At 40.1% G+C, this 12,573-nt stretch overlaps 3 protein-coding genes and 1 non-coding gene across 4 annotated transcripts in view; all 4 read left to right on the forward strand.

Moving 5' to 3' along the window:
- Nucleotides 1-120: 120 nt before the first annotated feature.
- rsl1d1 (ribosomal L1 domain containing 1) lies at nt 121-3,423 on the forward strand. The gene is made up of 9 exons (XM_054599087.1): nt 121-226; nt 504-643; nt 747-885; nt 1,275-1,423; nt 1,678-1,779; nt 2,215-2,308; nt 2,650-2,781; nt 2,871-3,008; nt 3,132-3,423. Exons 1-9 carry the CDS (start codon nt 155-157, stop codon nt 3,267-3,269), a joined length of 1,104 nt encoding a protein of 367 aa, XP_054455062.1. The 5' UTR covers nt 121-154; the 3' UTR covers nt 3,270-3,423.
- LOC129091865 (small nucleolar RNA SNORA55) lies at nt 1,952-2,083 on the forward strand. Its single transcript, XR_008531243.1, has one exon. It is a non-coding gene; the product is annotated as a small nucleolar RNA SNORA55 (small nucleolar RNA).
- A 130-nt stretch (nt 3,424-3,553) lies between the features above and the next one.
- On the forward strand, nt 3,554-7,480 carry LOC129091431 (transmembrane protein 238-like). Its single transcript, XM_054599042.1, has one exon. It carries the CDS (start codon nt 5,456-5,458, stop codon nt 5,921-5,923), a length of 468 nt encoding a protein of 155 aa, XP_054455017.1. The 5' UTR covers nt 3,554-5,455; the 3' UTR covers nt 5,924-7,480.
- A 1,303-nt stretch (nt 7,481-8,783) lies between these two features.
- Nucleotides 8,784-12,573, forward strand: part of snx29 (sorting nexin 29) — a 133,650-nt gene continuing 129,860 nt past the window's right edge. The window contains exons 1-3 of the mRNA XM_054599218.1: nt 8,784-9,135; nt 11,515-11,579; nt 12,413-12,465. Coding sequence (XP_054455193.1) covers nt 9,129-9,135; nt 11,515-11,579; nt 12,413-12,465 — 125 coding nt within the window. The 5' untranslated portion in view covers nt 8,784-9,128. The remainder of the gene's footprint in view (nt 9,136-11,514; nt 11,580-12,412; nt 12,466-12,573) is intronic.

A 12,573-nucleotide genomic window follows, 5' to 3' on the forward strand; every position in this document is an offset into this window, starting at 1 on the left:
TAAATACTAAGACTGCAATATCTGTATACATCATTTTTAACTTAAATTGAAAGACATTTTGTAACGAGGCAACTTTTCTTCCTTCTGTGTCCAGAGCTCTCGTACAAATAAAGTTTTTTTTAGTATTGTGTGACGTAGAGAATACACATTGCGCATGCGCACAGGATTCACACGTGAAGCAGACAGCATGGCCGACGGAGTGGAAGTTGCGTTAGACAGGGCACAGGTAAAAACTGTTTTTATGCTGTAATGAAGTTTAAACTCTTTATAAATATCATGTCGGTTGATAGAAGTTTACATGTGTGTGATAAATGACAATGTTATGAAACTACAGCCACTATAAGCTAGCTAGTATCAGCTAAAATGCTAAAATGTTTAGCAACGAAGCTAATTCACAGTGGCACAGCAACGAGCCTGCATCCTCAGAACTCTGGAAGAAAACCAAAGTTTTGTCGGTGGTGTCTTGAAGTATTGTATAACTCTAGCGTGAATGTCTCTGCCAGGTGAAAAAAGCCGTTCAGGCATTACAGGCTTTTCTGAAAACCAAGTCCACCGGCGACTCCTTGTTCCTGGACGAGACTCGACAGATCAGCCTGCTTTTCACCCTCTGGAAGATCCCCAAAAAGCCACAGACCATCCGCATGTGAGTCCACTGGCGTCATGGCCGACCTGTAGTTCTACTGCAGCAGATATTTGCAATCATCTGAACCGATTTCGTTGATGTTGACGTCTCATTCCACCCTCAGTCCCTTGCCCCATGGCCAGCGGCCTGACACAGACGAGGTTTGCCTCTTCACCAGAGATGAGCCCAACATGACATCAGAGCAGACCCAGAGGTTTTACAAGAAGCTGCTGCAGGAGAAGGGAGTGAAAAACATCTCTGAGGTAACGTTACCTGCCAGTTAAGAGACCTTATGGTTGCACTGCAACTGATGATTTTATCATTATTGCATGAAGAGCTGCAGACAAACACGTTACTAAGCATGGATAAATGTACAATAAATGATATCTTAAAAACACTAGCGTGTAGGATATTGGTCTACATTAAGACCTCCTATTGATGGCATTCTTTCATAAATAAGACCTTTGATGCTAGTTATGCATGTTTTTTGTTATAATCTCTGCGCCTTGTTTACATTATTTCTTTTGTTGTTTCTGTCTTTACTATGTAAAGTCCCTTTGAGTGCCTTTTTCAAAGCGCTATATAAATAAAATGTATTGGTATTGGTATTAATATTAATATCAATCATGATGTGTCCCTGTATCTGGAACAGATCATCCCGTACAAGGTCCTGAGGACGGAGTACAAACCGCATGAAGCCAAGCGCCGTCTGTTGGGGAACTTTGACATGTTCCTTTCTGACGACCGCATCCGCCGCTTGCTGTCATCCCACCTCGGAAAACATTTCTACGAGAGAAAAAGGTAAGACCTTCTTTTTTTTTTTTTTTCATGCTGTCAGAATTTCACCCTCTATCCCTTGACATGTTCAATACAATAGCACAGCAAACATGTCTAATAGGTGTTGATCTAATATTTAAGAGCATCCCATTTAAATGTCACATTCAGGTGTCGGTGGGACTGCTTTCCTCCGCGAGGCACTGTCTCAGTCGTTAAATGTTAGTTACTATTCTTAGGCTGCTGTAGACAGATTCTTACACCATTTCTGTTGTTTCCAGGGAGCCGCTGTCTGTGAACCTGCAGAGCAAAAATCTGGCAAGAGACATCCATAAAGTCATCCAGGGCACCAACTTGAAGGTTACCAACAAGGGCTGCTGCTGGTGAGATTTGCACTACTGCTTTTTGTGTTCCCTTATAATATTTAAAACTGCTTTATTCAGCTATCTGTGAAACCAAACCTTTTTCAGCTTTACGAAAACACATTTTCTTTTAGTGTGACAAGATGGCAAACAAAACAATTTGAGTTTCACATAATGCTTTTATGTATGTATAGCACCTCAAAGCAACCCAGTCGATCCTGTGAAGTGTTTGATATGGGCAATTGCTGGTGCCAAAGAGATTCAATGTGAATCCAGATGGACCTCCTCTCCCTTTGGAGCCCGTCTCTACAACTTTGACACACAATATGTTATTATGTTCACGTGAAATACAGTAATACCCGCATTTATACTACTTGTATTGGTGCTGTTTACAGCTTCACCTTAGAGTTTCACAGCGTAACCCTGCGTTTTCTTACTTGAATGGCCTTATCTTAGCATGGCACGTGTTGCCCACGCCGGCATGACAGCAGACGAGGTGACAGAAAACATCGAGGCTGCGATCCAAACGGTGGCGGCAAAACTACGCACGGTGAGTCTGACTGCCAAGAGAATTCAAAGGCTCCTGTTTTCGTTGGGGTTGGTTTAGCCAAAGGTCATTAATGGACCAAGTTCCCTGGAAAGCTTCCAGTTCAAAGTCTCTCAATGCAAATGTCTATGTAAGAATGTGTGTATAAGTAACTGTATATATTGTCTTATTATATTATATATTTGTATTTATGTTCCATGTATGTGTAGCGTGAATGGTCCACAACTTATATTTTATTGTGCAACCCTCTGTTTAAAAATTACAAATACATAAACCTTCATACTACGTTGTTTTATCCCGCTCCCTTTCCCAAGTATGTATTATATTTGCATTGCTATTTACAGAAAGGACCCGTAATGAAGCTCATCCATATAAAGAGTCAAACATCAGTGGCCCTGCCAGTCTACACCTCAGACCTGGACCACCTCACTGTGCTGGATAAGGCAGAAGAACAAGCTCAGGCTCTTAAGAAAGAGGTGAGTTCATACGTACATGTTCATCTTGTGTCCGAGCTTCATTTAAAGAAATGTAAAAAATAAGCGGCTCATATGTTTGTGAATTTCAGAAAGCTGCGGCCAGAAAGAAGGCGAAAGAGAACAAGACAGAGGACATAAAGCAAACAGATAAAACTGGAGAGGGAAAGGAGGAAGAAATCCCAAAGCTGGTTCCCATAGCAACACCTAGCAAAAAGCCTAAACTGGAGGTCAGTGCTACTCACAGCTGCTAGTCTTAATATTTAAACTAATGATATTATTAAGCTGACTGAGGCAGTGTTGTGTCGTAATTGAGTGGACTGCAGACCCTCATCGCCTTTCTTTCTTTCTAGATTGCATCTAATAAGAAGCAGCTGGAGAAGGCTCCCAAACCCGCCGTAACGAAGAAGGCAAAAAAATCACCAAACAAACAGAAGAGGGCCGGCAAGACTGACTCCAAAGGGAAAAGAAAAGTGCCTAAAGTGAAATGAGTTTCAAAAGAGCACCTTTGCACATTTTACCCGCTCTACAAGGACGTTTTACACAGGACCAGCTCGTTCACATAATGAACATTATATTAAGTCTGTTTTGTCTGTTTTTTTTTGCTTGGATGAAGCAGATAATAAACTTTGTTATCTGAAACAATCCATGGCTATTTTGTGTTTTCTAAATGTTTTTTAACAAAAGGCCTTCGTCAAAGCAGAAACGTTTATAAGAGCAGGAAAAGCACAGGTCGAACTAATATGATAAATCAAGGCTTTGTTTTTATTTAATTGTTTCAATCAGGCATCATACATACGGACAGGGTCCCGAAACTAGTAAAACTTGAATGAGTTACTCCATTATTACCATTATTAATTACTTCTGTGGTATTCCTGCTATGTCAAAATGTCTATGGGGAAAAAACAACTAAAAATTATTTTGGTGGCTTGACCTGATGAGTCATGTATAATTAACTATTTTGATTACTATTTTTTGAATGGGACATTACAATATTTCAGGAAAATTTGCCATTATTCTTGACTTGACAAAAGGAAATATACTTTCCATACCTTTTAAGCATTTACTCTTTGTTTAACCTGTCAGACATTCCTCAGGAAAACTAATCCATGTCAGAATGAGAGTAGAGATTGATCCTCATTGATTCTAGCAAAGTTAAAGTAACACCCAGTGTGATTAAATCCTCCAAGAATGTGTTTCTCAGAATGGGAGTAAACACATCGAGAACATTGTAGAATAACTAGCGGAACATTGATATAATAATTATGAGGCTTTTTTTTTTTTTTAAACACATGGTTTCAAATCAGCATTGCCTCATTTCAAGCTCAAAACCATCTGCATGTACATAACACTGTATGGTTTCATACACTTTGTAAACAGAATCTGTTTTCACACCTTTTGTGTCCTTAAACATCTGTAGTGCAGTATCCTTGAGACCTGTTTGCTCACGGTGAATTTAGCTATCGGAGCTGTGCATGTAAATCTGCTAGTCATATCAAATGACATCCCTTTTGTTCATGGCCTTATACCTGGGCTTGTTCAGCTGCCCCTCACCTGCCATAATGCTTTGTGAGCACAACTACATCCCCCATGAGGCTTTGCGTCTTCACAACATTTACTGAAAATGCCGAAAGTACATTCTACAAGCAAGCTGGTCTGAGACACTGAAATGTGAATTTCCCTACACTTCTACAGATGGAATTTGTGTTTTGGATGTAAAACACAACAAGAGAGTCACTTAGTGGCCAGCCAATCAGTGGTGATATCGTTGTCAACAGGTGGGTTGAGTCTCTCTGTTCATCCAAGCCCTCCCTCTGCTGTGTGGGCCATCTGGAATTACAGTGTTCACGGGCTACTGGGCAGGAGAACGAGAGATGCATCATTCGAACACTCTCCTGTTGATCATACAGACGATGAAGCTCCTTCGTGTGACTGTTGGGAGGTGGCTGCATTGATTTCAACAGGGACGGGCTGAGCAGACAGGACAAGCTCAAGGGATGGTATGGATGATCAGCGGCTGGTGTTTCCATTATTCATGTGTTAAAGGTTCTCAGAGGGGAGAAACAAAGCGGCAACAGGGGCATTGTTCTGTGAAGCAACCATGGAAGCAATTGGAGAAACTTCATTTCCAGATGACTCTGGGAGTCGGGGCCTGTGTCCAGAGCCTCACACAGGCGCTGCAGCGGCCCCGGGCTGGGCCCACCTCCACAAACCCATCATTGTGATGGTGATGGGATCTCTGATGTCTGCTGTGGGCGGACTCCTCTTCCTGCTCCAGTCACTTGGGGTGACTGAGGCGGCCCGCTCCGTTGCCTCGGCCTGCCTCTCCATAGGGCTGATGTTTGTTGTGATGGGGCTGGTGTGGATCCCCGTACTGAAAGAGAAGCAGAGGAGGAAACGGTACAGCCAGGCGGCTTGAATAGAAGTGACTCTACAATGTGAAAGTGGACATGCTATTTTTTGTCTGTGATGATGCAACTGTTTCCTTTGAAACATCCAATACATTTCACAAAGCCGGTGTGGTGTTTGCTGATAACCGCTTGCGTAAATTGTACTTTGACCACTGCAGGATTGTCCGTGAGTCAATGAGGATTACACTTCAGCTGTCCAGCAGATACACATCTGGACTAACTCTGGGAAAAGACTGTTTCTGTTTTGGAGGACCTCTGCTTCCACCATGTCAACATCTGTACAGGTAGAGCCAGTCATGGAGATAAGGTACGGAGGAGTCGGGCGCTGCAAGTGCTCGTTCTGGTTCGCAGTGGCCCATGACATATTGGGTGTCTTCATCATGATGGTGGGGGTGTTTGGAGGACTGGTCATCCACGATTTGTTCATCTACGCGGGGGCTATCATCATCTTCCTCAGCCTGATCTGGTGGGTGTTCTGGTACTCGGGGAACATTGACGTGCCACCCGAGGAGCTGGAGGACGACGTGGGCCTGATCAAGCTGAAGAACCGTGGACTCAGCCGGGCGGTGAGGCGCGTGTCCGACCGCCTCTCCAGCAGGATCAGGAACTCTTTCAGAAAGAACGGCAACAGCAGGCCTTCAAACCCCGGCACGGAGGAGTCGCTCTCCACTATCTACGACACCACCTTCGCCTGCTCCTCTAAAGAACTTGTGAGAGAGACACTGTCAATATGAATTAACCCATTACAGACTGTAAATAACACGCTGAACTTGAATCTTTATGTTTGTTTTCTTTCCTCCTCAGTTTATTCTGTTGAAAGGGATTTTGTGTTTGCACTGCTATCATGTAATGATTAGGCAACACTGAGGTCTTGTCAAGATGACATCCACATGCTCTTATCTAGCTGATAAGATTGTAAACTTTGAACACTATAACACAGTGTTGCAAAAAAAATTGATTCAGAAACCACGGCATTCTCATCAGTCACTATTTTGCTGTCAATCATGTTTGGTTGATTCACAGATATTACAGAGTAGGGATGTTAATAGAAAAATAAGGGACTTATTTTGATGAAGCTGATTGTGTGAGCAGAATATTTATAGCTGCCTTTTTTTTTTAACAAGGACACCATTGGATATAAACCAAACGAGCCAGAAGGATTAGTCATGCAATTTATTTGTTTTTTATTTTTATATCTCGTTGTAAATTGAATCTATAATCTCCCCCATTCTAAGATTGGAAGGACAGTTCAGTTCACTAATCCATCCGTCTCCAACTGAACTGAAAGGTCCCTGGAGGTTTTAAGTCTGAATTGTTATTGAATTGAACTGTATTTTCAGTGCAGCTGAATATTGGACAGTGAATGGCTTGCATTTATTATTGATGAATCATGTTGCTGTTTGGGGCTTTGGCAATGCTTCCTTCCTGAGAAATATATGACTACCAAACCAAAAAAGCTGTAAATAGTCAGATTATTTCAATTCTTCCTTCTTTTTATTTATTTAATTAACTGTTTCACAGCCATCTTCAGCTTCCTGGAGTATAATCTCCATGTACAAAATATACTGTATGTATGCATCCACGTAAAGGAAAGAATCTTAAGTTATCTAGAGTTATCTACATCTCAGACAGTCTCTTTCCGCTCTGGTCTGACAATATCTCATCTTTGCAATTCTCTAATAAAACTCCAACACACACACACTTACGTATGTTTGATGCACAGATACTAAAGCCTTAGATTAGATAAAACCAAAGTGATCAGAGTACAGATTGAAGAGGACTGTGATGATTCTCAGGTCATCTGATTACCACTGATCGAGTCATGTGATATCCATAACTCAGTTTCGTCTGATTTAGTGGTATGGAAGGAAAATAAATGTCACACAGACTGTAACGTAATGGGTGTTCTCTAATCTGCTGGTTTTCAGTTGATTTGCAGGCTCAGAGGCTCTTTCTGAGTTTTCAATGTATTTTTTATAAACCAAAGTATTGGACAAATTGAAGTTTAACCTGATGATGGCGCTAGATTAAAAAAGTCTGAATCGTCAGTGATTACAATTCATCTTGAGCCTGAGAGGTTCAGAGGTTGATTGATGGGCAAGAAGCATCCTGAAATAAATACTCCAGGAAAGAAATAGAAGGAAATTAATACATACTCAGAATATATTGAAGCAAAATAATATAATGGTAATGCAGTTTTGTAGTAATGAACATATGTATTTATTTCAGTAGATTGAAGTTGTCTGTATTCTTATTTTTATTTTTAACATTTTAAATTTAACAATATAATGATTTTATGGTTTATGATTAGATTAAATATAATCACTTATTTATTGATGTCATTAATCATGTTTATTCTTTCATTTATTTAATCAGTATAATCATGACCTATGATCATTCAATAAACTTGCATGCTGCAAAGTCCAGCCCCTGCTTATCTGAAATGGCTGACCACGTATTTGTGTTAGTGTTCATACTAATAGTGCTTTCCTGTGTTATTAGTAGCCTATAGTATCTCTATGTAATATATTATAGGAATGCTTACAGCCTGGAATCAACACCTTACAGCCAGACAAGGTGTGAGCGATTCATTCAGTTTTAGGAGAAGTGTCCCAGTCAGGATGCTTCAACATACAGTATTATGCAGCAGGATAAAAAGATACATTCTGAAAGTATAAATTTCAAGTTTCATGGTGAAATTGTTGCAACCAGAATTCTCTTTGAGTCACACACCAGAAACATTATAGCTGCTTGTGACCTGTGATTGTGCTGAAACCATCATGAGTTTTGACTGTTTAATTCTCAGATTTTCATTCAATTGCATATTCTCAAGCAGTTCTCAGGCTTTGATTGCATATCATCACATTGTATTCAGTAAGCTATTTCATATATGACATCCATCTAATCCCAAATTGTCCTTAAATGCTCTCTTTTTTCAAAGTAAAGTCTCCTTTGGGTTAGACCCACTCACTGTTACTGCATTAGCTGGACGTTTCATGGTTTAGAGATCTTGATACAAAAAACAGATTACTCCAAAATTCTAACCATTAAAACTCATCATTCATACACATACTGTAGATTCATATATATATATATATATATATATATATATATATATATATATATATATATATATATATATATATATATATATATGTATACATATGAATACATGCAGATTTATAGCATAAAATGAGGGAAACTAGTGAAACAGATCCATTTATAGCTGGATGTACAGAGCTAAGTGAAGTATCCTTCAGGACAGTGAACTTGACGAGAACGATTGTAAGCACTTAACCACTAAATAAAAAAAATACTTATCATTTTCTTTATATATATATATATATATATATATATATATATATATATATATATATATAAAAGGAGTCTAAGACGAGTTAATGTTGCTTCAACCTGAGCATATTACAAGAAATACACAGACATTTATTGTTATTTTTCTAGAATATCTAAACAACCTATCTAAAAAAGTTACTCTTGTAGTTCGACACTTCGACAAAAAGACTACAACTCCCGCCAGGCCTTTCCTATCATATGACAGCGTTGTGTTTTGTCATGTGACCTTGACACGGCTCAGTCAGTCCTCCGCTTCCTCTTCTTTGCAGTGGCACACGTCCCTAACTGAAAACATCTCTTTCCTCTCCTAACCGAGCCGCACATGTTAAACGGGTTGTGTCGTGGCTGTGGAAGCTGCTCGTTAGGCTTTGAACAACTCTTACATGTCAGCCTGTGGTAGACTCACAGCCCCAGCGGCTCCCCGGCAGGCCTCTCCTCACACCGTGTGAGCATCAGTCCTCACGCCGCGGTTGGGTGGGTCCGGCTCGGCCGCGGAGGAAGCATGGCCCCGGTGCATCGCTCGCCTCTGGTCCTATAATTCACAGCTACCACAACGGTGATGGACTGTTAAACTTGGCTGTCAGGATGAACGGTGAGTTCTGTTGTGTCATTGCCTTTTGTTATTCACTCTGCCACTAAAGCACATCATGCATGCAAGAGGAGGCATAGTGAGTTGTTCCCTCTGTGTTCAGGCTGTAGGTTTGATTTCTGCTGACTTGTTAACGGCGCTTTAGCCACAGAATGGCCTTTCTGGTCTGTCTGAACTGTGTGAATTGAAAGAGAAAGTAAAAACACTACTTAAAGGCTCTAAAGTTTGTATGAAGGCTCTTTAAGTTCAGTCCAATGCACCACCACTGAACCACATGCTGTTCATGTTCACTAAGAACAACCTTGGGAACACTTGACAGTTCTTGTTTTGAAGTGAACTGTTAACTTGTTAAGTGAGGCTGTATTTAGTCTTGAAGTTGTAGAAGTGTGGGCATGACAAGTTGCAAGTCTGACTGCCATGTAAACGTGTGGGTGGAGGAAAAGTGACTGATCCAGCTTCCATCACTCTGCAACTGCTGAGGTGCTCTTTAGCACTGGGCCGAGAGCTGGGCCAGCAGCTAGAATATTGTGGTGGAACTGGAAAACTCTGGTTAATATTTCTAACAATATATAACAATGTAAATGTGAATCATAGAAGTTATGGGACAATACACATACAAATATCAAATGGTGTCTTTGCGATTACTAGAATGATTTTTAAAATAGTTTGTTACGTCAATAGAAAGTTAGAAAATTGTGAAAAATGTCCACTGCTGTGTCCTCAGAGGCTAAAGTGATGCCTTCAGATGTCTTGTTTTATCTGACCCATGCTCCAAAACCCATGAGATTCAATTTAATATTATATGTTCCAGAGAAAAGCAGCACATCTTCATGTTGGAGAAGCTGGATCCAGAGAATGGTTGAGTTTTGCTTAAAAAATGACTCAAAATAAATTATCGAAATTGTTTCATTTTAATTTTCTGTACACTGTTTAAGCAATTAACCTCACAATTGTAGCTTTAGTTGTAGCTGTGAATCAAACTCATTATATAAGGGTTCTGTGCAAATATTGTAACAAAAATAGAAAGATACATACTATAGCAGCCACATTGATTTGTTTATTAGGGACAGCGCACATTAAAGAGTAACTGCACATTTAAATGTGTTTTAAAGCTATACATTAAATGATATCACGATACTTCTATTAAACACATCAATGCTCGTGTTAAAATTGACAACCTTACCAAATTTATAAAAATAGGCATTTCATGGTTAAAAATGGCTCAAAACGCCATCTACAGTTTAAAATCAGCCCTAATCTGTGCCAATGCCAGATCTGAATAGTCATGAACGAAAATAATATGAATGCCCTCTAGGCAGAAGCATCTCCTCTCCTCTCCCCACAGTGTCAGTTTTGAGGTTACCACTCTGTAGCATTACTTTAACAGCACAGCTCATTTAGCGGCTGGCTGGCTGGCTAGCTAGCTAGCCAACGTTAGCTTGCTAACCCCAACATCTTATCATGCTTACGTTACGTTGGTTACAGAGAATGAGCAGGACACTGGGCTGGTGGTCTGCAGTGCTGGGCTCCTGCTCCATGCCGATAGAGACTACAGCCGGGTGGAGAGCAGACGGCCTCTCCGGAGACGGAGGCGGTAGAGTTTGCGCTGGTTGAACTTGAGTTGCTAACGCTGCCACGGTCCTTCTACAGAGCTGGTCGCCTGCTCTCTTCCCGACAAAGTTGTCTTTCAGCAGAGATGTTCTTTTTTTCTCATTTGTTGTCTGATAAACAGTTATTCCATCAAATTCAGTGCCCCATGCCATATCGCTACTTTTACTTTACTTTTACTTTACTCAGTGGATGAACTTTTTGGGAAAAGTTAGCCAGAAGGCTAAATTTAATTTGTAGTCTCTGGACAAAATCAATGTAAAAAGAACATGAATAAATCAAAACAGTAACTGAAGTAGTTTAAAGGCATGTAGAGCAATAACAATAAGTGATTATTAATGGTGCCCTGTGGAGTCTTGTGATCCACTCATAAAAATATTGCTCTAATAGTCAGAATAACCACAGGGTGCCTTTAATTCTTCATACCAAAAGTATAGTTTCCTCAGAATTAACTTACTGCTGAATGTTGCAGACATACTGAAAGTTCTTGATATATTGATTTTGTGTGTTTGTTTGTTTGCTGGGTAGGAATACAGGTTTTTTTTCATGCTTTAGTTAATCATAAAAACTTTTTTTCCATTACATTCAAACTGTGTTTTTATACTCACTGCGATGGCCATGATTTTTCTTCAGCAGTTTGTTTCCTTCCTCTCCTCTTCACCATTCATATTTATTACAGGAACAAGCAATGACTGGGTAATTGATTACCTGGCTTAAACCATCATCAAACTAATTTTGGGTCATTTCATTAATTTGTCTTGTTTACCTCTGCAGGCACTCAGCAGAGTGATACCAAGAGACAGCACCTCCTGGAGAGGCTGCTGGATGCTGTCAAACAGGTGAGTCACCTTTTATCTGTCCGTCCTTTACGTGGGCGACGACATTGTACCAAACTTTATTTCAAAATCTGCTCTGGCTTGTGCACAGTCAAGAAATCACTTCTCTTTAAAAGTGTTAGGATGAATGCCTTTAACCAAAACAAGGAAGTAATTCCCCATTGGTTTATGGTGTCAGTGTACCTTTTGGTTCCTTCATCTACTGTTAAACCAAAACACACTGGAGGAAGTCAAACTGAGCACTGTTGAAAAATGTTTATTACGAGCCGATCTTCTTTGGAATAAAGTGCAAATATGTTGAGCAGACTTATGACAAAAATTAAGACTAGTGTTTGAGTGGTTTCAAAGAGAAAAAAAGATTTTAGTTTTTTGCCATTGTGTGGTTTGATGTCATGTTCTTTCCCATAAATAGAGGGACAAAGACAGTGGGGACTGCATGTACAGGATCAGGGCTAGCCTGGTCTATTGTGTGTATATATATATGATGTATGGACTGCTATATTCTAATTGAGGTTTTGAAAGGAAATGCTGAAAGATTTAAAAGGTTTCAATGAACAGCCTGTATATGTTTCCTTATAGAAGCTCCTCGTGATGTTAAAATGCAAACTTCACTCCAAACTTACCAGGTTCTCGTAAATGAAGGGCACATATATCAGCACTGTTTATCAGAAAAATACTTTCAATTCTATTGCTACTACTTCAACGATTTAGGCCCTTCAAATGTTCAAATGTGCCCACTGTGTCTTGGAGCATAGTTTGAACCCAGCAGTCAAACACTGAAGAAAGAAGTATTTATCTCATATGCAGCTATTATCATTCCCTTCATATCTTTCCAGTGCCAAATCCGCTTTGGAGGAAGAAAGGAGATTGCCACAGACTCAGACAGCAGGTAAGAGAAGCTGCCTGTTGCAGAGGCATTCTTCCATTGTATCTGTGTTTATTCAGCACCCAAGAGGCTGTTTGGTTTACGTGTGCAGTTCCAGGTCACTTGATGCTG

The sequence above is a fragment of the Anoplopoma fimbria genome, chromosome 5, assembly GCF_027596085.1.
Source record: "Anoplopoma fimbria isolate UVic2021 breed Golden Eagle Sablefish chromosome 5, Afim_UVic_2022, whole genome shotgun sequence".
Classification (NCBI taxonomy): domain Eukaryota; kingdom Metazoa; phylum Chordata; class Actinopteri; order Perciformes; family Anoplopomatidae; genus Anoplopoma; species Anoplopoma fimbria.